This window comes from Podarcis bocagei (assembly GCF_964188305.1).
Source record: "Podarcis bocagei genome assembly, chromosome: 12".
Lineage (NCBI taxonomy): Eukaryota > Metazoa > Chordata > Lepidosauria > Squamata > Lacertidae > Podarcis > Podarcis bocagei.
The window spans coordinates 50,746,543-50,772,667 of record NC_138137.1 but is presented as its reverse complement, the minus strand read 5'-3'; the positions used below and the strand labels follow the sequence as shown (position 1 = coordinate 50,772,667).

Genomic DNA, 26,125 nt, shown 5'->3' with positions numbered 1-26,125 from the left:
AATACCTTTTTCCCCTCAGCTACACAACTGTTCAGTAGGAGATAGAGTGGTAATCCCTGTACTGTCATGGACAGAACATTTCCCAGTAAAGTTTGGATTGGCAGCAACACTTCCCCCATTAAGATGATTTGCCCATGGAGGCTGATAAATTCCTAAATGCTCTGTGAGATTTTCCAGATGATATGGCTGGCACCCCCATCAAAACCTTGGTCTCAGTGTGGATCAGCAACAGGAAAAGGGCCATAGACACAGTTATTTCTAAATCCATCAGAGTAAGCTACAGATGCCCTGTTGTGTACAGGAATGCTCTGAGGGCTAGGTGGTGCAAATCTTATACTGAATACAGCAAAACATAAGTGAGTACACATATCGGATCTAATATGTGGTGGTAGTGATGACAAAGTAAATATAAGGTAAAGGACACCTGGGCGGTTAAGTCCAGTCAAAGGCAAATATGAGGTGCAGTGCTCATCTCATTTTTCAGGCTGAGGAAGCCTCCGTTTGTCCACAGACAGCTTTCTGAGTCATGTGGGCAGCATGACTAAACTGCTTCTGGCATAACAGGACACTGTGATGAGTGCCAGAGTGCACGGAAATGCCATTTACCTTCCCACCGCAGCAGTACCTATTTATTTACTTGCACTGGTGTCCTTTCGAATTGCTGGGCTGGCAGAAGCTGGGGCAAAGCAACAGGAGCTCACTCCGTCGCGCGGATTCAAATCACCGGCCTTCCGATCGTCAAGCCCAAATAGGCTCAGTAGTTTAGACCACAGCGCCACTCGCGTTCCCTGATGACACAGTAGGCTAACCGCTCTGTCATCATTGCATTTTCAAGTAACTATCCAATATAGTCTTGAGCCTTTGGAATCCTGGAGTGACACATTTGTAATTGTGTTGTTTAAAAAGCTTAAGTCCGGGTTTCAGTTGTCCCCCTCCTATGGTTCTCTCCCCCTACCACACACTGAAAAGGAGCCATTAACTCAGAAAGTCTTTAATAGAATGCCATTATTCAGTTTTAGGACACTGTAAGTGTAGATTATAATTTTTAATGGGAAGTGTTACATTCACGATAAATTCACTCTCTTTGTAAATCAAGCTTTTTTTTAAAAAAAGAAACCTTTGCCGCAACAGTATTTTTAAAGTTAAATTTTGAATTTTAATGCCCATTTTTTAAAGTCACTGTCAATTCCAAATGGAATATTATGCTGCTAAAAGATACTAGCAGGGAATGTCATTATATCATTTAGATCCATAAGTGTCATTCATATTTAAACAATTTCATGAAGAATGTTAATTTCAAACAGCCACAGAAAATTATTTGGTGTCACTCCTAACAGAACAATTTCAAAACAAGAAAGTACTGTAAACTAACACGAAGGTGTTTCTGCAGTATGCAGATGTGAATAGAAAAGAATGGCACAATTTGATATGAGACAAAGCAGCTGGTGGGCAAGAGCATATGCTAATCATGTTGGCCAGAATGTTTCATGTTCTTATGCTATACATCTGTCCCACCCACCTGCTGCACTTTTTCTCAAAACTACAAGTTACTTGGGACAAAGACTGTGTTTATGCTGTGCGTTTATACAAAATAATGCAGAAGTATGCTGTATATAATTTGGGACTCTCAAAAACTCAAAACTATGATTGCTAATCTCAAAACATGGCTACCTTGAAAACTCTACCTTGCTATCTTTACCCAATAACAGATCTCACTGGAAAGGCTAGGTAGGCCTTTTGATCATTCTTTTAAAGTGCCTCAAACAACTATGTGTTGTACATAAAATAAATATAAAACATAGCTCTCCTCTCAGGATTACAATCTAAAAGATTGGTCATATGAGGAAAGGGAGGAGGGAGGAACAATGTAAAGGAAGGAGATTAATTCAACATACAACTTTTTATCATATTTATAATGGTTGTTTTTATGCAGGGTTCTCAGGAACAGAAAAAAATTCCTTGCACTGAAATAGGTACTTCTTTCACTTTAGTTTATATGCAATGTATTTTTAAAAAACTTTTTCTTTTAATGGATCAGAAGACGCATTAACATAACTTATCCCCAGGTTAACGTTTATAGGACTGCAGCCTTAACTATTCATTCATAATCATAGAGCAAAGAAAGGCTGATCTATAGAAGGCCGTACTTCTCAACAAAATTTAATTGCTTTTCACAAAAAGTTAAATTTATTCTACAGATCTAGCTAAACCAATGAGAGCCAGAACCCTCCTATTTGGTAAGTGCCATTTGTTATGGTTTAGTTGAAACTAGAGAAAAGAACTTTTCCCAGCTGTCAGTTCATATATCTGCTCAGATGGACAATACTTCACCAAACAAGAGGAGATCCAAGTCCTTGAAACAGTTCTATTCAGAATAGACCCAGTGGAATTAATGGGCATTATTAACTTAGGGCTGTTGGTTTTTATAAGTCTACTCCAAGTAGAACTTAGCGAGATACAACCCATGGGAAGCTGTCTTATACCAAGTCAGACCTCTGGTCCATCTAGCTCAATACTGATAACTCTGAAACTTCTCCACAGTTTCAGGCAGAAGTCTTTCCCAGCCTTTTTTAGATCCCACTAGGTAGATGGAACCTGGGACTTTCTGCTTGCAAAGCATGTGCACTACTGCTCAGATATGGCCCTTCCCCAACATAATACCCTAATATGCAGGATCTTTGAATACGTGCAAGTTTAAAAGGTGATGGATCATATATAATTGTTACAAGAGTGTGGGCCCAAACTTATATACAGATGAGGAATATGAAAGTATCCAATGGTGCAAACAATTACCTTAAGGTAAGATACTAACTGTACCAAAGAAGAGTCTTTATTTTATTTACTGGTTGTTACAGAATTTCATACTGTATCTTAATTAATGAGAAAATATCTAGAATTTCCCAGAAAGAACAGGGAGTGCAAGGCAATTTAAGATATACCTGGCCTGTCCTCTATTAAGCTGTGTGAGTGCTAGATCTAGCTCTTCCATTCATTTCTCCTGTATTGAAACATAATGTTGTTGTTGTTGTTGTTTAGTCATTTAGTCGTGTCCGACTCTTCGTGAACCCATGAACCAGAGCATGCCAGGCACTCCTGTCTCCCACTGCCTCCCGCAGTTTGGGCAAAGAAACATAATGTAGGCTCCAGCATATTTCAGTTTTGTTTCTGTTGTAAACAGCATCACTAATATCAGACTGACTTTACTGTTCAGGTTGCAAATGTATTCCAGACAGCTTTCATCTTCACAAGTGAACTACATACTACAGGAGTAGTAAAAGCTAGCATGATTAGACTGAAAAACACTAAAGATTCAACTCTATAGTCCCCTGCAGAAAAGTCAGTCAGCATTCAGGTGTCTTACATTGTTGACAATATGGAATCACCCCTTTTGCCCTTAGTATACCTGTTGGTGTCATGGGAAACACATGCACTTGATCATTAAAATACTGCAAGATGTAAATGTTACACTTTAAACAATTCTTCTTTCAGAATGACTGAAATAATTAATTTAACATACTGTTATTCCTTTCAAGTTAGAAAAGAAGCTGTTCCCTAGAGATACTATCTTATTTCTCATACCATACAAGGCACCATGATAGTGACAGTACAGAACATCTCACCCAGTGCTTAATGATTCCCCTCCCCCATGACACTCCAATCATGTTTTTAGATTTCTTGGAGTCATTTACATTGTAAAAAATCTTACAATATAAAAGCTAATTTATATATTTCAGTATATACTGAAATAATGCCACTGCATGCAGTAAAGTGAGTCATTAGTGACTTTTGTCACTAATTTTTTTTGGTAAAGTGCAGCTAATATTTCATGTTTCGGAATAGAACTGGACTGATAAGGCTCATACATTTAAATAAGCACATCTCCTCACAGTATTTTAAAAACATGACAACACTTGTCTAAATCAATTCTTTGCTTGCACTTCTTCAGGTGTCACTTTTTACATGACAGAAAAGATACCCACCTACACCCAACCCCCTACAACTTATCATGGTTTAGAGACTATATTACCCTCAGAATTCCTAAGCATGAATGCAGGGCTTCTTGGGTATGAACTTTTTTGTTTTAACTTCCATAGTCAATAATGAAACGTGATCACACAGATAATTAATTGAATGGCAGCTACTTTGTTTCCCTGCACTCCATCACAAGTGGTGTGGCTGGTAGTCTCTTTTGCCTCACAATTAAGTTACAACACACCTGAAATTTTCAACCTTACTAGTAGGATCTTATATAAAACATTACCAAGGTTTTTCTTGTTATTTCTCCTATCCTCTTCTTAAAGTTCATATTGGAGTAACACAATCTTCTCTATTTCCCAACTGTCTAACTGTCAGATATAGTCATCTACCTTTCTCAGGCTGTCTCAGATGTAGTTTGATACATGGACACCACTGGTAAGGTAAGGCAGAACAAAGTGTTCATTCCCTTAATATTATTCTTAGTGCCCCAAGTCTCCAAGGCTAGGCTGCTCTCAGAGAACATTACAGTGAATGGCTTATGAAGCAATCCAAGTGGACTACTTCCCCCCACCTCATTGTATCCACAAGGCTCACACCTCCATGTGCTGCTAGAATGTCCCCTGTCATCCTTCTTTTTACTGCTTATTCCACCCTGCCCTCCACTGCTGCCATTGAGAATTGGAGGGAGGAAAGTAGAGTGCCACCCTTGAGAAACAGAGGTGGAGAACCAGTGGGTTCTAAGTTGCTCTGCAGACTTGCAAAGGAACTGAGGCCATTCACTTACCAGTTGGCTGCAAGAGCCAGTTTTTAAAAGCCTTAGTCCACTCCATGCTTGGCAACAGCTCTCAGATTGATTGCCCTCCGCCACTAAAGCATTTTGTTCAATGCATACTTTATACAGCTGTGGAAGTGCACACAGAACAGCAGATCCAGCTGGTGGTAGAATGGGAATCCTCAAACAGGAAAATCCTATTGCTACCTCCTCCTGAGGTTTTGGCTTTTGGGGCAGTCAGGCAGTGCCTCTTCCCTACTGCATATAGTGGAACTGGAGAAGACTCAGAAGAAATAGGACAGGTAGGGACTTCTGGATCAACGTCCTCTGAGACTCATCGCAAAGAGGGACTACAACAGAGTTACACTTTATGATGGCTAAATGCACTCCCCAACCCCATATGTGGTGCAAACCCTTTTTCCACAGAGAAAGAGCGATCTCTTTACTCACACCTCCACAACTGTGGTGCCACAATCCTGATACCTAGGGGAAATGGGCTTTCAGGCCATTCTTCAACCTGGAAAACTCTGCAGCCTGCCCAGCCCTTTGGATGCAAGTCTTTCCATTCCCTTCCCCCCTCCTTGTTTGATGCCTCAACAATCATCTGTAAACCTGCACCCATCTCCAGTTAAGTTCACATTAAAAAGGCCTTGTCTGCTGTGCTGTATACAGCCTGCTACAAATGCATTTCTTTCTTTATTTTAGAAAACTGTTTGTCTGTTTGTTATGCATTTGGAAAGTTTTTAAGATATTGTAACCAAATTTTGCATGGTGGTTCCTGAGATCAAAGAAGAGGCTTTAGACTATATTTGGATACAACTGGACATGATGTTGAATCAAAAGGGCGAGTTGAACCTTTCAAGACTGCACTGATTTTTTTGTTTTAGAAATCCCAAGCAATGCCAAGTATGAGGCTGCAGATAAGCTACATTATGAACAGTCACTTAGATCTTTGGGGAAATTTTACTTGTGGTACCATATCCTATGGAATATGACTGGATGGTTTCACTGCAATACAAAATATGCCCTTCTGCTTGCCATATGTAAAGCACCATCTATTTACATCAGGCATCTTGTGAAGATACATATTTTTGCCCTGGCTTAACCTGATTCATAAGGTCAGAACCTGCTACTTCTGAATTCCTGTTTATCTGTCTATTTATCTATTGCTGTTGCATTCTTTTTGTGCCATTTGCCTGATCCAGTAAGGCTCGTCTTATGATCTTATTAACACACATGTGTGTGCAGAACCAATCAGAGGGGGGCCAGGGGGACCATTTGGCCTGAGGCCTTGAGCTCAAAGGGGGCCTCAAATTTAGACACTTGTCAATGTTTTAGTATTGGATATGTTTTGTGACTTCTTTTCATGTACAGTGGACTAAAATGTGACACGCACTTTTAGCTTGAAATGGCTAGAAAAGTGTTTGTTAGATAAGTTTGAAAATTCAAATTATGTCTCAGTCTATTTTTCATGCCTTATTTTGGTTTTGGGTGCTACATCTTTCATTTCATTATGGCTAGCGGCCTCAAAAGTGGAAGTGGCTGGAAGTAGCCCTGAAAGGCTTGCCTGTGGGTGGGTGATGCTTACAACTTGAACTAGAAACAAACCACAGTAAGTGGTTACTGTTCAGATGTGGGAATTCCTCAGAGTAACAAGACAAATCATACTTCTAACCAGTGCTTTTTTCTGGGGGCACGCAGCGGTACGCATACCCCTAAACATTTTGTGAATCTAAGTTTGGCCTCATTGAGGGGTAGTATTTCAATGAGTAGGAAAATGAGAGTATCCATAAACATTTTTTAATAAAAAAGCACTGCTTCTAACAGAACAAAAAACTGACAAGGGAAAGGAAATGAGAGAGTAGAAATATTACTTCAAGCTCATTTGTTTTAGAGCTGAATAGCTTTCACAATCGCAGGATATCTTACAGCACAATCCAAGCCATATCTACTCAAAAGCAAGTACCATTGAACTAAACAGAAGCATTACCAACTTACCAGGAAGTAAGCCTCATTGAGCACAGTGGGACTTACTTCCAAATAAATATGAATAGAACAGTGCTGGTAAAGAGCTGTTTTACTCAGTCCCTACAGAGTCTGATTAGAAACATTACTCATTGGGGGAGGGCAGGGGAAAGAATGAAATATATTCTATATAATGTACTTTACTTTTACTGTAAATACATTGTTGCTTGTGCTAAATGTGGTGAACAACAAGAATAACTATGCCTGTTTCCAGGCTGAACTGACAAAAAATGAAAATAAAAATGATCAGACTAGTGTAATATAAAATGCCAAAGAAACAAAACAAAAAGAAACTACAAATAAACTACGTTTTTCATTATTCTAGGATTTGAGATTACATTGTCCAGATGCAGAATCGAAAAGGTTGGTCAGCACTACAATTTGAAGTGATGAAACTAGCACATGTAAGCATAGTAGGTTTAAAACAAAAAAGTAATTTGAAGCTAAGTATTATTCATATGTATAAAAAACCCCAGTATAGTAAAGAGTCCCTGATCTGTGATGCCATCAGCACAAGTAGTGTCTGAGGCAGCTGTATTCAAGGGGTATGGAGCAACTGCTTTCATAACATTAAGAAACTATTGTATAGTGCTCTTTAAAGAGACATTAATGAATGGCTTAGCGTGAATGCAGCTGCATTGCACTGCTGACAGAACAGTATCTTGTCCTTACCCTGTATTTGTCTTGAAAGTATCACAGCTAAAAATATTTTCAACTACAAGGCATTGTACTACAAGGATTCTCCTATTGCGCATGAAAATAGTACCAGTAGTGCTTGTATACTCTCAGTATACTATTAGGATAGCTATAGTTAGGATTTTTATTGAGGCATATTTATTTTTCCAATAGAACTTTTCATGCAATTGTATGGTAGTGGCAATAGCTTTGTAAAACCAAGACAGACCTACCTGCCTCATTATATTTTCAAGCGGGCACAAGTCTAATAATGTGTATATAAGTGCTGATATTTTGAAGTATAATGCAATTCTGCTGTGTTAAAAATTCAGAAATCAAATAAAATTAAACACTCCAATTTTATGATAGGATAGGTGACTAATGTGTCATAATGTATATCTAGCACTCCATACTTTTAAAAAACTTTATAGATATTCAGAGATACTAAGGAATTAACCCTATAAGCCTTATATGTAGAGAACTCCTTATACTGTGTATCAAGTTCACTGAAACAAACTAGTTACATAACCTATTCTTTCACTTATGACCTATTTCTTGTAGAAAACCAATCATAATTTGAAAATGTTTGGATACTATGTTTAATTTACAATGTTCCAGAAAACACTCTTTAAAGATATTTCATTAGAGGCAGGAATTGTTATATTAAACATTCTATTGAAGTTTTGTATTTACATTGATTCCTTAAATTATTTGCAAAAATAAAGAGATTCTCTAGTGACTTTATTAAACCTATAAATCATATTCTCTAGTATATCCTATTCAAGCAAAGAAAAATGCATTCAAGTAGAGACAAAAGTCACATATGTCATTTGAAATAAGTATATTTCTGATATCTGAACAAATGCATTTTAGCTATAAATTAGTTGCTACGCCAGAGCTGGATTTTTCACTTGATTGCAGAGTGTTGTGCTTGTTATGAATATTCAACACACATGGATATAAACGTTTTCCTGACAAGCAAGGATAACAAACTGTTCCGAAATATCTCAAGTGTCAACTTAAGCCATTCGGATAACTTTCCTGCACGGTGCCTCGGTTACTACTATCCATCGTTATTGCAACCCACCATCCATCTTCACAGAACTGTAAAATAGCCTGTCTGCCATATATAGCTCCGGGGCTCCTGTCATATTTTGCCCTTTAATACAAAGAAGTTGACGGCAGGGTACTTACCACCGTTCAATTTTTTCTGCACAACGTCATCCACAACCGCGTAACCTTTCACAAAACCCGTAGGAAGGATGTCGGAGCAGGCATCGGTGCCCAAAGCCGATTACCCGAAGGAAGAAGTTATTTACATGTTAGAATCCAAGCCCAGCGTCGCGTGGAGAGAGACAAATTGTTCAGCACTCCCTTAGATCAGCCATATTACTCTCCCAAATCAAACAACACTTCACTTCCCAAGCTGCTTCCCTTGCAGCCTCGGCGAAGACAACTGGCAGGCGCTCCCCCAGGCGAGTGCTGCCCTCACCCCCACCGCGGGCACTGCTCACAAATGTTATTTCCGAGCCCCCCAAAACGCCGCGGAACTTCACCCCTTAAGGAGTCCCCCATCCAACACTACAGCCGCCGGAGGAAGAGGAGGAGGAGGAGAAGGGGAGGGGAGGAATGAAGAAGAAGAAAAAGCAGGGCTGGAGAAAGTAGATCCGACTATTCCGAGCGCCACAAATGTGCGGACTGGATTTCTCCCACCAAGGATCCGGAACGACGAGCCCCGGCCACACTCGCTAGGAAAGCAGCCTCTGACTTAACTCTTTCCTGACCAGCTAACAATGTACTGTGTTTGACAAACTGATATTTACTCAAGCACCATAAGCCTCACTCTCCAATAAGCTCTCTGTCGGCACAACAGGGGAGAAATGTTGCGCAAAATCAAGTTGAGGGTTTCATGGTCTGACGGAACTCACGTTCATATTTGCGTTAAGAGCTGCATGTCCAAGAGCCTGTCGATAGTCTCAAAGCAGGGAGGAAACCTGTCATCTCAGGCCGTCAGGGGCTTCAGTCTGCCTCCCGCGAATAGTGCCATAAGCAGGGAAAGAGAGGCCTTGTTTTCTCTTGCTAAAGAACTTAGTTTCTCCATCTCTAGTATATGTGTGTTAATCTTACAGTACGATTTTAAACTAGAGTTTTCATTCAACTTACTCTCAACACACTGGTACCATTTCCTTCTCTGTCCCCTTTCCAGTCCCTCAACTAGCTTCTGCCAAAAATACAGTTCAAGTGAACAGAAACAAAGGAAGCGTTATGTAACTTTTATTTTACTTGAGTTTTTATTCCTGAGCTTGTCCTCTAAAAATATCACAAACTCACCCAGTTATCCTTCAAAACTACGGTAAACCTATCCATCACAAAGTCTTAAACCAAGGAGGACACTATGTTTCAAGCAATGTTTACTTGTGCAAAATTAAATAAGCTTGATACTACTCTTTAGAAAACCTATTTTTTGGCTAAAATTCATATGGTTTTTAAAACAAAAATAGTTTTTATTTAACTTAAGCTATTTCAGACTTTCCCCAATAATGCAAAATTTTCTGTTTGGTTAAAAAGACAAGGCTCATCGACTTGGAACTCTTATGATTGTAATTTTAAAACTCGAAAATCTGTGGGCCTTACTTTGAAAGAAACAAATAGAATCAGAATGCACGTGTAATTGATACATCAACCTTATAGATACAGTGCAGTTTTGCTGCATCTGACACAAAGTGTATCAGATGCAACTTCAGCGCAGTCAGGGCAAGATTTACATCACGTGTCCAGTCCTGTACAATGCAACAATTTTTAATCTGGAAACAGTGGCTACTGCTTAATTAAGCAGGACCAATCCACCACCCTCCATCAGCATACCATTTTATGTTGGCTCAGAATAGTGAAATATGATGAAATGAAAATATAATAAAATCTATCGGGTTAACAGCCACTCTGCTATCAATGCTATCTATGCCACAGAATGTTTGTCAAAGATGAGAGAGACTTGATTCTCACTAATAACAATATTACACACTGAGTATGCATAAGGGGTTAAATAAGCCTCATATAGACTAGAACACAGTCTGTTTGACTGATTTAAATTCTAGCGTTGAAACTAGCCTAGATTTGACACTTGGTGTTGTGTTAAATAGTTAGAAATATTAATTTAAAATTTTAAAGGTTAGATGAAGTTATATAACTTAATAAAGAAAACAAATACATGCTTCACTCCACATCCACCCACAACACATTGGCAATGGGAAAACATTCCAACTTGTGTCATTCAGCTGAGTGTATATCCAGAAAAAGAATTCCACAAAGATAATATTTAGACATAAATTCACATATAAAAAGGTATGAAGATCAGGAATGTTGGGTTGAAGGATAAAAAAAATGCATTGTGTGTAAAAACCTAGGTCCTTGATTAACAGGACAATATTTTTTCCAAGCTCCCTCTAACATGTGTCATGATGTCATAAAATATGACATCATGGCATCCCTTAGGGAAAAAGCTTGCTGGTCAGCTGGAGTTTAAACACATATATAACTCACAATAGCTATGAGATACAGAGGCTGGGATATCTTACCCCATAACTACAAATGTGTTGAGTATCTGTCATCTTTTCAGAAGTATTACTATGCACACTGTAGGATTTTTAATGAGATACTTTGTCAGTTGACTTTAAAAAATAAATTGTAGTTTAAAATTGCTTCTTCTATATTACAGAATATTTATACAATGAAATCTGTTATGCTACCTTTCTCATAAGGAAAAATAGCATAATAGATGTTGGGTGAGGGGCAGATTGCCCATAATTCCTAGATTTAGTAAAAGTTAAAATTAGTCAAGGTATGATTAAACTTTGCCAAACCCCCTGGATTTAGTTATGTAATACGCCCAGCAAGCTCCACAGAGCCAGCTGGATGGGCCATTAGCAGAGAACAAAGGCCAGTGATGGCCCATCAAGGAAACCATCAGAGGGCAAGACTGCCAAGCAAGAGTGAGTGGGGGCCCTTCTGTGCAGGGTGATAGTAGCCAGAAGCAAAGGCCAGATTTAGGATTTCAGCTTTGAATGAGTAGGCTGTGGGGAGGTCCCTGGCAGCAAGGAGGAGATGAGTTGGTAGATGAGCCATCTACCAACAGAAGCTCCATCTTATATGGACTGAATATTATTGTATTGGCCCTCATCCATTCATGATTCCAAGCAGTGGTTAGGGTTGAAAAGCAGCAGCTCTGGATGACATCAGCATAAAGTACACTGACATCTCATTCTAAATCTCCCATCCATCATGGTAATCCATCAGGGCAATGAAACCCATTTCCATGCCAAGATCAGGCCTGAAACTAAAATAAAATGGGCCAAGATAATCAGTTTTATCCAAGATTAAATGCACAGGGTTCACCCACTCAACTATCCTGTCAAATGAGGCGAATCTCTGCCATCAGCTGACAGTTAATAAACATTCATTGGAGTCCAAGGATTTTAATACGGAACAGGCTCACTTTCAAGGTGGTGCAGTTTGCTCACTCTCATAAAGAAACAATTGTCATGAGCCCCACAAAGACTTCTTGGCAGAGGAGGGAAGAGGAAAGTGATGTGAGTCTGGAAACCAATCCTGGAGAAGGATCCAGTGGCTTGGGGGGTACTGATCTAGTTGCTAGGGAGTGACCAAGTGGATTGTCAGGAAAAAGGCCTACCTCAGCAATAGTGGACATCCCAAGTTCGGATGGAGTGGTAACTGTCCCACCTCCAGCTAGCAGAGTGATCCCTGCCATAGGGAGGCACCTTGAGTCTAGGTACAACAGTGAGCTGGCACTATCACCCTGACCTCCATCCTCAAGAATGTGACACCAGTTGTGGCAATATGAGCAGAATCAGACTACTTACAGGAGTGCCCACTTGCTTGCTCAGTCCCATAACTTTGGACACAACCTGCACAAATGACTGTGCCTACTCTGCACTTCAAAAGGGGAGCTCAGGGTGTGTGTCAAGCTATTCTTTTATCATGTTTTTCAGTCAATTATTATCCCCCAAAGTCGCTCATCTCAATTTTAAAAAGTGAAAGTTAGTTTGTAAGCATGATGGGAAGATCTAAGAAGACAAGATGGGCAAAGGAAGGGTAGTGGAAGGAAAGGGGGGATCAGTTTACAGTCGGATGATGCTATTGAGGTATAAGCGGCATTTATATTCAGTTCAGGTCAAGTTGATCTTCCCTTGCTGTTGTTCTCATGTGAACTAGTGGCTGTTGCTCTTTGGCCAAAGGATGGGGCCAGAATGTTCTCCCTCTATGCTTCTGTGACCCCAGGGCAACTGTTCAAGCAGAATGTTCTTTCTGACATGGGAAGGGGAACAAGTTACCTACAGCAGCTGCTTCTCTGGCTAATGAATGAGACAGGCTGGTCTTTCCCCTGTCATGAAGCTCTAGGAGGCATGGGATTACTAGGAGGCATGGGATGCAACATTCCAGTGCCCCCTGATCCTCTGGTCAGTGACAGAGACCAAAATGTGCTTCCCTTTACTATGAAAGTCCCAAGAAAACAAGTTAATAATATTCAGAAGTAACAAAATATGTTATTTCCACAATCACAACTTGGAAGTTAGCCAGTTCTATAGCAACACAAAAAATAATTAATCCATCATAGCAGATACTCAGAAATATACCAACCTCCAAAGTTACAGGCAAAAATAAGGAATCTGAACTAAAGGCAAACAAGTCAGAATCTATGTTAAAGATATGCCTAACCAACCTCTTTTCAGAGTACAGTGAAACACATAGATCTCTTGATCCAGCTAAGGAAGTATGCATATAGAAGCAGGCTTCCGTGTTTGTACACCTCATTGGAAAAACACCACATTCACAACCAGGTTCATGAATCCCTTCAGGCGTATATAAGGTTTTATATACATACAATGGAACTTTTAATTTTTCCACCTCACAAACCAACTTTTCTCACAGCATGTGAAGATGCTTCCTAAGATGCCCAAATCAGGATCCAAAGCTTATGTATGTTGTGTTTTGATCCCACACAATTAGGTAATGTATAATTATATTGCCTCTTCTTCCTAGATGTCTTCTAGATCCAGTCTTCTGGATTACATGTAATTAAACCTTTTAGTGGCACCCTCATCAACCGGTGTTGCTTTCACTTTCTCTTTTCCTTATGAAAAGGCATTAACCCCACCACCAAGTTATTTATACCTGGCTTAGTGTTTTCACATCACCTAATATATGGATTATATCTGGTCACTGCATGCTTTTTAGTGGAGAAAACACTATATTTTACTGAGAAGTCGCAATCCAAATTACACATATAAAAATCAAATAAAAAGTGGTTGGGTGGATTGCAGAAAACCAAACAAAGGACACCTATAAAAAAGTAGGAGTACACAAAGATGTACTGGAACAGTTCAAGAGGAGAAGGAGAAATTCCACTTTTATGGAGAACTTCCATTGTTCTTTCATTATTCATTTAGCATTGTATCAAAATTATATATTATATTAATATTTTACATGATTGGTTGTAGAAGGTAATACCTTAAAAGAAGCTACAATACATAAACAAGTCTAAGATTTATGACTGATTGTTTTTAAAAAATCATTGTAGCTTCAAGGAAACTGATTATTTGAATTCATTCCAATCCCCTTTTAGAATGAAAATTTTGGGATGGAAACAGCCTTTATTGCTCTAATGCAGTGTTTCCCAACCACTGTTCCGCGGCACACTAGTGTGCCGCGAGATGTTGCCTGGTGTGCCGCGAGATGTTGCCTGGAGGGAGGCGGGCGAGTCGGGCGGCGAGAGGCAGGGCGGCGGCGGCGAGGAGAGGCCGCCCAGCGCGGGGCTCTCGCCGTCTGCCTGCCTGGCTGCCTGCGAGCTCGGCGGGCAGCGCCTCCGTCCGCAGCGCCCACCTCGCGGCTCATTCCCTGCCCCTGCCAAAGCTCACCCAGCCAAGCCGCGCTCTCCTTCCTGCCTCGCTTTGCTGCCTCCTCCCCCCCCACCCCAAAGCTTGGAGGTTCCCCGGCAAGGGGGAGGGAAAAAATTTGAAACTTACACTTTCGTGCGTCCCTCCCGGCGTGACGCTGCGCGCTGACGTCACGGGGCTGTAATGGTGGTGTGCCTCGAGATTTTTTTCATCAAACAAGTGTGCCTTTGCCCAAAAAAGGTTGGGAAACACTGCTCTAATGGATGGCATACATCAGAGAATGGATGGAGTAGCGCAATCCTATTAGTTTTCCTGGATTTTTCAACTGCTTTCAGTACCATCACCTACATTAGGACTTGGGATGGTTGGATGAATATTTATCTTCCGTTCCCTTTTGGCATTTGCTTTCTTTCCCCACCCCCAGTCTGTTTCCTTCTACTCTAATATCAATGTGCTGCTAGAGAACAAGGTATTAAGAAAGGGGTAAGGTTTAAGGGTTGCCCTCAGACCAGTTTATTGAACTTTAAGTAGCAGATTGAAGAGGTACAAACTAAATGATTTCTAATGTGCACAATGGTCTAAAAGGTTCATAGCAAGTCAATTTGTTCCCAGATATGGAGCAAATTAATTTGTCCACCATCCCTGCCAAGGAAGCATAGCACTGCAGTGACTCGTTTTTCCAGGAAGGGTTGGTCTCAGAAGGTGGTGCTGGGGGATTTCTGCCCCAGTAGCACCCTGTATGCCTTTGGCATACAGGGTGCTACTGGGTTCCACCTTGTCCACACAGTTTAATATCTACATGAAACCGCTGGGGAAGTCATCCAGATGTTGGGGCTGCAATGTCATCAGTATGCTGATAAAATATAGCTATTTGTTTTCCACCTATAAATCCCAGGGTTGTTGTGGAATTCTTGAATTTCTGAGGCAATTTGGGGACAGATGAAGGTGAACAAGCTGAAGCATAATCCAGATATGCTATGGGTAGAGAAATCAGATGACCTCAGTAGAGGGGTACAGCAAATTTTGAATTGAGTTGCATTTCCGCCAAAGGAACAATTTTACAGTTTGGGGGTTCTTCTGGACTCAGCACTGTCTACATAAGTAGAGATGCTAGTGGTAGCCAGCCCTGCCTTTTGTGAAAGCAGGCTGTTAGTCTACTGTGCATCTGGCTTACCTAAAGAAAGTGGGTCAATGTAGAGTTATGTATGTGTTTATATCTGGACTAGAATTTTTAAAAAGGTAAAGAACCCCTGGACAGTTAAGTCCAGTCAAAGGCAACTATGGGGTTGCAGTGCTGATCTTGCTTCAGGCCAAGGCAGCCGGCATTTGTCCACAGACAGCTTTCCAGGTCATGACTAAACTGCTTCTGGCGCAATGGAACACCGAGACAGAAACAAGAAATGCCATTTACCTCCCGGCCACAGCGATACCTATTTATCTACTTGTGCTGGTTTGCTTTTGAACTGCTAGTTTGGCAGAAGCTGGGACACAGCAACGGGAGCTCACCCCGTCTTGCGGATTCGAACCGCCAACCTTCCGATCAGTAAGCCCAACAGGCTCAGTGGTTTAGACCACAGCACCACCCGCTCCCGGACTGGATTAGAATGCAATGTGCTCTACCATAGAGCTGCCTTAGAAAATGACCCAGCAAATTCAGCTGGTATAAAACATGGCCATTTGAGTGTTCTTTGGGGTTAGGTGATATGACTCTATCACACGTTCTGTGCTAGTTCTACTGGTTGCTGGTGCATTTCTGGGCCCTGTTTAAATACCTGGGCATGCTCATTAAAGCCATAAATGGTTTGAGGTCTGGTTATTTGAAGAATGTCCTGTGGTTTGAAACTGATATTGTGTGTCCTGCTTTTGGTCCTGACTTTAAGATCAGAAAGATTAATAAGTCTTAGAGACAGAATGAAAGGCGCTCTATAAATATTTTAAAAATAATTAAAATTTTGTGCTTTGCTACTGGTTTAGCTCTGATAGTGCTCCATTCAGTGTGGCCCAGAAATGGGCAACAGGAGCATTGCACTAAAGAAAAAACAAAGTTTTAAAGCCTTATTAATTTTAAAGATTTACATGCTGCCTTTCAGCCATGCTTCCTGGGTGATTTGCAAAAACAGAAAGAGCACGCGCATGCACACACACACACACACACACACACACACACTTAAAAGCCTAGGAGAAAGGATAACATCTTCACCTCATCATCTACTAATTCCTTTAGTTTCTCTCCATATGGATGCTGTGCTACATGGACCATATTTCTAGACTCAAGCCTTTCCTAAGCACTGAAGACATTTTTAGAAGGAGAGAGGAAATATACACAACTATTCAACTACACCACCACTCAAGAAATGTCTTGTTAAGAATCCAAGATGCAATGCCTACAAAAGAACTAATGCTTAAGCACCTGACATGCTATGCCCAGTAACTCATTGTACTGTTCACAGCTGTCTCATTGTTAGTTTTGCTACACCCATCTCATCACCATCTGCTGCCTTCATTCTAAACTTAGAAGCTTCTTTGGGTAGAATACACCTTGCCATTGTGAGATGCAGATGTTAACATAAGGGGGTTCTATCCTAGTGTAGGGTATCTAAATACAAGCTGATAGACTTGTTTATGGCTTTGGGGTGAATGAGCAAGTAAAATTTTTAATGATATCAAGTTAAACTTTTAAGTAGAGGATTGGTTTTATACATATGCCAACACTCTATATTCATAAAATAAAGTCTATGAGATTTTGCCTCTGTAAATTCAAGTGGGGGAATGCAAGCAGCATTTCAACTTATTCTAATAAAAGGGTGCATTTTCATGACTTGATACGGAAATTTCTAATTGTTATTATGTAATAGCAGAATAGTTTATCCCATCATTCTTTAATAGCAAATATTTCTACTAATAATAATAAGGGCTCATGTGTCAGAGTTTTTCTTTCAGTTGATTGGAAATTGTACTCCCATTTAGGTTAAGTTTCAGTAAGAATGGGGAATGCATAAATAATTATTAACAATCACAGCATCATTATTACTAATAATCATGTTGAGATTCTTAGGTTACATACCTAAACACACTTACTATAGAGCAAGGCCAATTGAATCAGTGACATTTCTGGGCAAACATGTATAAGATTTGTAGTTAATAGAAAAATGCATGTTGTCCCCACCCCCAAACAAAATTAATCCAAATGAGTATACAATTTTTGGTTTATTGAAAGAAGCTATTTAGTTATATGCCTAACTCTTGGTTGGATTGCAGCTATTAACAGTTTCTTTTGATAGGATGTCTTCTACTTATAAAGGGCAATGCCATGCCAGTTAACGGCACCACATTTCATTCACAAGGCACTTCAACTACCATACTTCTAGACTCTCTGGATAAATTCATACAACTGTTTTCATCCTGCAAGAGGTCCAATTTTACATTCACTTCACAATATGAGTAATGTGAAAAGCTATATTTGGAACAAGCCAAAAAGGTGTTGCATATGCATTCACAACGAATATACCAGTCAACATTCAAAAAGCAGGCTTGCTGAGACCTTAGTTGCATACACATATGTTCAGCTATTACAGTACAATAATGGTTTTGTTTATATTACCACTATGACTGGCTACTATCTATAACAGAATACACAAAGCAATCTTATTGACATGCTAGACATCTGCATTAAGCATAATCCCACTAGAAAAAGGAAAATGATACTTTATGTAGTAATCTGTTTTGAAAGGGAAATGTCCTTACAGTGAGTTTCTCCTGCACCTTCTGGAACTTGAATATGATGCAAATATGATGCAGCATTTATAGTAAGAAGATCTACTGGTATCTGCCGTTACTTTTTAAGCACCAAACAACATGCTACCCTACTTAATTATTTTAAATTTTCTTGCCTTCATGTGACCTATGACACTTTGAATTAATAATCGTAATTATTGCTTATATGGGTTACTATAAAATATTAGTATGAAGTCTTGTAGGAATTGCAGAAGTACCCAGAACATGCTTGCAAGGATCACTTTTCTGAATTCATTTCAGTATAGTAATATTAAAACTTTGGTAATAGAAACATCATTAAAATGGTTATATTACTTATTCTGCATTTTTGTCACACAGCCAAAATAAACAGGTATAACACTAACATTTCAGCTTTGCTGGTTAGCTTCACTTTGAGAGCCTTCATTCAAAAATATGATGATGTTAAGTCTATGACTTTTTTTATTTAAAAAAATGTTTTATTACAATTGAAACTAAAACTATCCTAATTCTACTGAGAGCATATTACCATAACCATCAATTTAGAAATTGCCTTTGATACAATCGTCTCAAGGCAATGTACAACAAAAACATAAAAAACACAAAATAGGCAGTCACAAGTGAAGACAAAATTATCCAGCTGGGAAAGCCTGTCTGAACAAAAAAGTATTCAATTGTTTATGGAAAGTGCAGATAGTGGACACCTGCCATATCTCAACAAGAATGCAAAACAGGGGCATCCACACTGAAAGCTCTGCTTAGTTACTGCAGAGCAGACTTCTGAGATCTTTGTAACTTTCAGGAAAAACTTTCCTGCATACTACAGAGATCTACTGGGTCTATAAAGGAAAAGGCAGTCTCTCAAATAAGCTAGTCCTGAGCTATACACAGCCCTATATATTAGCACCAACACCTTGAACTTGGCCTGGTAGCAGCCTGGCAGCCTGTGCAAATTCTATAAGCAGAGTGTTACATGCTGGTTTGCCCCCACAAGCAACCTAACCATCATGCTCTGCACCAGCTGCAGCTTTCAGACCAACCCCAAGGTTAGCCACACACTGACTGCATTGCAGTGATCTAACCATTAGCTTACCAACACATAGGCAACTGTATCACAGTTTTTTAAAAACACTGAAGTATACCAACATCCCACTTGGCATTTGCATCACCTGTGCCTCATGACTGACAACAGCTATGTAAATAGAATCATGGAATATAATTTCCTCTATAAAATTTGGGCAAAGATCACAAGCATTTTCTCAAAGCAGATTGGGAAGCATACTGGAATGGGTAAAGAAACAAAATAGCTTTATAAATTGGCCTAATTATTTGTTCTTAAAAAGAAAGAGGTTCGAAACGAGGCAATAACTTTCTACAAATCAATAATAAAGTTTAAACTTGGTTCCAAAGATAGTGGATTTTTGTCTGTTGTGTGGTCCCTGTTAGAAGCTCTGATGATCACAGCTTGCTTGTCCCATGTGGCTTTTACAAGCCATGGGCAGGGATCCGGCAAGCTGCATGAACAAGCATCTACCAATACTTTTCCTTTTTAAACATTTATTCATACTGTCATAGCATAGCTCCTTGAGAAGTTCCTGATTTGTGGAGTAGCTTGTCAGGTAGCACATGGGACTGGTTTTGGAATGGTTGTTTCAGAAATCCTCCTACAATATATGTTCCATTTGATTCCCATTCATAATGGAGATAGGCCGAAATCACATCTAAGTAGAGACTGCTGAGGTGTCATCAATAACCTAAGCATAATGTACACACACACTCTCTCTATTTTTTCATATCTCATGTTGGTCAATAATGGGATGCAGGCAAAGCCTTTGAAGTTGAATCCAGTCAAGACCTGCCAACCATCATTGCCTCAGTCTTGTAACCTGGAGGGATATGCTTACCAGCTATTGATGGGGTTTATCCTCCCATCATCACTATAGCCTAGGGATTCTCTTCAACCACTGAATCTGGAACTGCTAGCAGTGACCAGGAGCTTTTTCCACCAGCCTCTTTTGGAAAGAAGGCTGCTAGGCTTGTTGTCAGAATCAGACTAGTCTGCTGTCATTCATAAATATCAAGACTGGAGTTCCATAATTTTAAACTTAATTTTAAGTCCATTGTGTAAGGACCATGTCATTTATGCGTCTGGTGGCTGCAGCTGGTGCACAGCAAGGAAGCCTGTCTATAAAATGAGAGGAACACATTCCATCAGTGCTCCACCATATGAGTTGTATTTACCAGTACATACCATTACAGGAACAATCCATGATACTGGCTTTGACCAATACGGCACATACTACATACTTTAAACACCATCTCCTTCCCTCAGTGTTGCAGTCTGCCACAAGCAGAATCCCTATAGTATGTTCTGTGTGAGATGTACAATAAACAAAAGTAAACAAAGATATCTAAGGTTGGGGAACAACTGTACAACTTCTCTTTGAAAACTGCCGTCTCCATGCTCACAATTTCCCCCAAGGCAAGGCAATTCAGACGAATGTATGGTAGCCACAAATAAGCAGGGATTTCTCTTGTTATCCATTTGTTTGTGTGTATTTCATACACATTTTAGTGTAAAGCAGCACTCCAAAAACAGAAACCTGCAAAATGAATTCCCCAGTACAGCACCTTCCCATATTCTCTTCTATACACAGTGTATGTGCAGACTATTTTGCAACCATAGAAAAATATAGAAATCGCTTTTGCATCACAACCTTACTTCCTAGTAAATTAAAAAAACAACCTTAAAAAACAACCTTATTTTTTAAAAAAAAACATTAAGAACAGGTCAAGTACATATCTGTAGCTGCACACTATACTTCTGAAAGCCATCTAATGGCAAGGCCTTCATGCTAGTTTTTACACCAAGTATAGCTAATAGGTAATAGAGGTGTCTTCAATAACTGATGGTACTATGCCTCCTGGATACATTGCCATGGATGAAAAAGCTGGTGAGTTGTTTCTCTTCACTTCCTTAACTGCACATGAAAACATCACATTTCTGAATTTTGCCTGAAAATTTAAAGGATTGCTTTTATTGCGCAATCAAATAAAAAGGAGGAATGAGTTGGTATCAGCATAAAGCAAATGCAATAAAAACAGCAGTGTCAACTTTAGCTATACATTATCCAGTCAAGGCCCACATGAGTGGGGTTCCCCATATCCCTTTGATTTTTTTAAAAAATCAAGTATCTGAACTGTTGAAAGCAAAGCATAGTGTCTGTTTTGTTTTAAGGTGGAAAGTAATATTCTAAAAGTTAGCTACTACCCATAACCCCCTTTCTTTTCCATTTAACTGGAGGCAGAAGAACTGTGTGCTTCAAAGACCAGTACAGAATTATAGCATGTACATTATCTGAGTCCATATTAATTATTACACGGAGCATAAATGCTTAGTATCAAAGTACTCCCAAACCTCAGTACAAAATTAAGTATGTTAATTTTTGAATGATGCTTTCTATGTAAAAGAAAGCCAAAACTACCTGCATCTCCAGTGTCAGATTCAGCAAAGGACAACATAACGCTCCTTGTTTTCATTAATACTCAAGTACTCAGAGCCATAAAACGAGACATTAATTTAATTTCTTCACATTAACTGTCAGGATGCTAACAAACAGAAAGATGGCAGTAGCAAGAGACAAAGCCAAAACACCACAATCTTCCCCCAGCCACTCTCCTGTTGTTGTGCATACCCCTGGCTGTGGCTTTTGACAGCTCCTAGGGAGGAGCTTCCCATTACACAATCACCATCCTAAGATTGATAGACGTGCTGCCTGTATGCAGCGAGAGTGAGAAGAAATTTGTTTTCAAAAGTAATCCTGTTATGGCAAAACTGGACTTTTAAAAACAGGTTTAAAAAACAAAACAAAAGGAAAAACAAACCCCACTATATTGCAGTGTGTGTGTGTGTGTGTGTGTGTGTGTGTGTGTGTGTGTGTGGCCAAGAGAAGCATAGGTTGAGTAAGCTAGAAGAGAAAAGACCTGGTGAGAGAAACTAATCTCAAAAGAAGAGAGGAAGAACAAAATTAAAAATAGAAAGAGTAGGATAATAAAGGAGAGAGAAGAAAAAGAGGAGAGCGATTCCAAGCATGAAACCTGGGGCAGGAGAACAACAAAAAGAAGTTAAAAGTAAGGGAAATAATGGGAATGGCAGGACGGTGACAAAACAGGGGGGTGGGGAAGAGAAAGAAAGAAGGAAGTAGGAGAGGAAGGTAAGCCAGGGCCTTTCTCAATATGGCACTGGGGCAGGGAGGAGTGAAAAAGTATAAACAAAAGGAAAGGCAGAAGCAGGCGAGGAAGGGGAGGGGAGGCAAAGTGCAAAGGGGAGAGGATGGAGGAGGAAAAGAGGCCAGAGGTGGCCCTTCTCGACGTGACAACTGGGTCAGGAAAGAGGAGGAGGGGGAGGAAGCCCCTTCCTGGAGCTGACAGCGCTCCTGCCCTGCCTCCCTTTTCTCTCTCCCCCTCTCCCTCTCGCCACCATCCCCTCACGCACTGAACTTACTTCTTCCTGACTCTCTGGAAAGGGGAAGCGCCATCTTTGCGAGGCCGGCCCCTAGGTCTTTTGTCTGTGGCGGCCGCCGCCGCCGCCGTGGGGGGAGCTCCCGGCTCGGGGAGTTGTGGCGGCGGCGGCGGCGGCGGTGGAGGAGGCGGCTGCTCGGCCGCCGGCGCCGGGCTCTGCTCCTCCGTTGACATCCTAGTCAGCAGGACGGGAGAGGAGGCACATGGAGGGCGAGGAGGGAGCTTGGGGGACGGGGGTGAGGAGGAGGAGGAGGGCGGCGATCCCGACGCTCCTCCTGCTCCCGCCGCCGCTGTTCCCCTTCGTCGTCGTCGTCTTCTCCTGCTGCTGCTGCTTCTGCTTCTTCTTCTTCTCCGCCTCCTCCTCCTCTCTCCTACCTCCGCCTCGCATTGCTGGCCTCAGCCGCCGCGGACCAGCGCGCAGGTAGCGGCATGGGGAGGGCGAAGGGAGGAGGGCCCGCCTCAGCCCACACGCAACCAGACCCCTTTCCTCGCGGGGCGGAGGGGAGGGCCGGCGAGGTCGGCGCAGGAGGGGAGAGCGACCCGCGGCGACGACGCCACCAACCGCCGGCGCGCGCAGGGCAGGCCGGCTTCTCCCGCCGCCTCAGCTGAGGAGAATCTCTTCCCTCACGCGACGACGCCCGCTCTCTCCTCACACAAGGCCCCGGGGAGGGTGGCGGCCGCAGGCAACGAACGACTCCTTCTCCTGCTGCTGCCGCTGCCGAGGAGGAGGCAGCCGCCGCCGCCGCTTCATCGGACGTTGGCCCTGTGCCCTTCCCCCGCCCCCGGGGGAAGGGGAGGAGGCGGAGGCCCACGCTGGGCGGGCGGGCGGAGGGCAGCTGAGAGGAAGTTTTGACAGCTCCTCCAGCTGCTGCTGAGGGAAGGGAACGTACAACTGGAAAGCGCCTGTGTGGTGGGGGTGTGTGTGTGTGTGGTGGGTGTTGGGTGTCGGGGAAGGGAGGTGGGTCGCTCTAGGGTGTGCGCCGGCTTATTACAGGGCGACTCCTCTCCTCCGCCTTCCCTCGCTCCTTTCTTTCCTTTTTCCCCTCAGGCGGGCCCGCGACCGCGACGCCGCCAGCCAGGAAGTTTTACTTGAGGAGAGAGAGAGAGAAGAAACCGGGGGGGAGGGGCGAAGGAGACAGTTTCTGAGGAAGGGTGTCGCGCGGCTGACGGGCGCAACACCCTCCTTCCCTGAGGTGGCGACGGTGGTCGCCGTGCTACAGCCGCTCAGGCGCGCCAACAGCCCAATTAGCAGCGACAGCCGCCCGCTCAAAACGCCGCGCTGTTGTTGTTTTCCGCCCTCACAGGCGCAGCCACCGCCGCCACCTTCCGAGAAGAGGGAGGGAGGGGAAGGCGGCGGCGGCGACAATCGCTCGGCCTCTCTCGAACTCCCCGCCCTCCCCCTCCCCCTGCTCTAGGCAGGGCCCCCCACTGCGCCTGCCCAAGTCGCCCGCCCACCGGCCAGCCCTTTCCCTCTCAGCGCAGACATCTCATTCGACGCGCCGCCGCCGCCGCTGACCTCACGGGCGGCGCTGCTGCTGCTGCTGTTGGCAGCGGCGAATGTCGTGGTGGCGGCGGCTGTGGCAAAAATGTGGAGCGCGGAATCCAGGGACGGGATGAGTCTCGCTCTCAACTGATTGGAAGCAGCTAGGAGGACTTGTTGTCCCGGTGCGGCTGCCTCGCATATGTGTCGCAAGCGAATTTTGCGCCTCTGTTTGCACGCGCATAGGAGCCAACATTTAGGGGCCGAGATCCCTTCGAGGGGCCCCCAATAAAATATTTGAGGGGGCTGGGCCCACCCCTAAGTTGATGGCCAGTGCGTGTGCACGTCTTGTGTTCGATTATGTGGGGCGGGGCTTATCTGCCCCCCGCATATTTTATTCAAATTGGCACTATGTGTGTGTCTCGCTCTCTCTCTCTCGCTGGACCGGCGAGTGAACGCCTTTCATCCAGCGCAGTGGTGCCAACTTTGAATAAAATACTGTATTGGGAGAGAAGAAATAACCCCGCCCCACGTAATCGATCACAAGACTGAATGCAAGCACACCATTTGAATGATGGTTGAGGCCCCTTCGTCCTCCCCAAGAAAACATATGAGCCCCCCCACCCCACTCCCAAGTTTATGGGCATTGCCATTCAAATTGTGCGTGCGCTCCGCCCATGTGATCGATTATGCAGGGCAGAATTTTATTCAAGTTGGCTCCTCTGAAGCCCAATCAACTTTAGAGGGGCTAACCCCGTCAAATTTTTTGCTTGAGGGGGGAAGTCGAAGGGACCTCGGCCCCTAGGTGTTGGCTCCTATGGTCCCCAGTCTGGGTGTGAAAAGGACACCTAACCCCACCTTCTCCCAATGGGGATAAGAATGCTGGGCACGGGCTTGGCTGCGCCTTCCCCACCCTCGCACGACCACACCCACTGAGGCTTCCCTGACTGTTTTCACACGCAGTCTACGCGCGATTGATTTTTTGGGGGGGGGGTGTGGGCGGGCGGGCCTCTCGCCGCGCGCTCTGCAAAATATGCACACGTGGAAGCGCCTGACAACAGCTGCGCTGCTGCGCTCCCCTGCCCAGACCTCTCGCACAAGATCCCAGGCGCGAAGTGGGAGGCGCTTCGGCCGCGCGATTGTTCCAGCCCCTGCGAGGTCAGCGGAGGTTGAGCAGGGAATAGCTCTGCAGACGTGTAGGGGAAGGCAGGGAGGGAGGGATCGGCGGAGGGTGTGCGCGGAGAAAGCGCTGGCAGGCCGTGGGCGTGACATTTCACCTGGGCGCAGAGAAGGCACCGTCGATTGGACGGCTGTACACACACACACACCCCGCACACGTCGGTTGTAATTCCCCGGTCCAACAACATTACAGACCCGCCCAGGTCAGCTTTCACTGATTGAAGCCTGGAGGGTGGGGAGCCGCGATTGGCAAGGGACTGCGCGTGGGGAGAGCGCGGCACCAGCAAGGGAGATCGCCTGGGGAGAGGGATGCTTTCCAGCATCTCTGGTTGCAGCAGCTGCTGAGGCTGCTGCTGCTGGGGGGCGGAGGTGGAGGGGGCTGGCGATGGCGCTAATCCTGCTCCCCACTCCCCCTGGGATAGGGGCCTAGCTGGCTGGCTGGCTACCTGCCCAGATTCTCTGAGGCTCGGCTCGGGGGTTAAGCCTCATTACATGGGATTTAACTTGTCCCAGAGTACAGCCCGAGACTGGCTCGGAGGAGGAGACGCTCGCTCCGTGGTGTCCTCTGTCCTGATAGCAGGACATGGGGCGACAATGTAGGGCGGGAGTGGGGTGGAGTTTGAAATGGGCAAGAATCTGCCTCGGAGGTGGGGTGCATGTCATTCTCACCTGATCTAGCGCCAAGTAAGCTTCTTTTGCTTTTTTATGGCCTTTTAGAATCTTTCTCCCCTTCTCCTGACACTAGATTTGGGTTTAGCTATTGTTTGAGTTACCACATCACAACTGCTGAGTCATGCAACCAGAGCTATGGGCCATAAAAGAATTAACCCT

At 43.0% G+C, this 26,125-nt stretch overlaps 1 protein-coding gene across 10 annotated transcripts in view; it reads right to left on the bottom strand.

The window, feature by feature from the left end:
• The window catches only part of KMT2C (lysine methyltransferase 2C), a 154,363-nt gene extending 130,959 nt beyond the window's left edge, over positions 1–23,404 (bottom strand). For 5 of the 10 annotated variants that reach the window (XM_081163403.1, XM_081163408.1, XM_081163409.1 and 2 more), the window contains exon 1: positions 22,619–23,403. In XM_081163403.1, the coding sequence (XP_081019529.1) occupies positions 22,619–22,809 (191 nt within the window). In that variant the 5' untranslated portion in view covers positions 22,810–23,403. Of the gene's footprint in view, positions 1–8,644; positions 9,045–22,618 lie in introns of those variants that run through there. The other 5 variants (XM_081163407.1, XM_081163406.1, XM_081163411.1 and 2 more) reach the window with 2 other exon arrangements.
• Between the last annotated feature and the right edge of the window lie 2,721 nt (positions 23,405–26,125).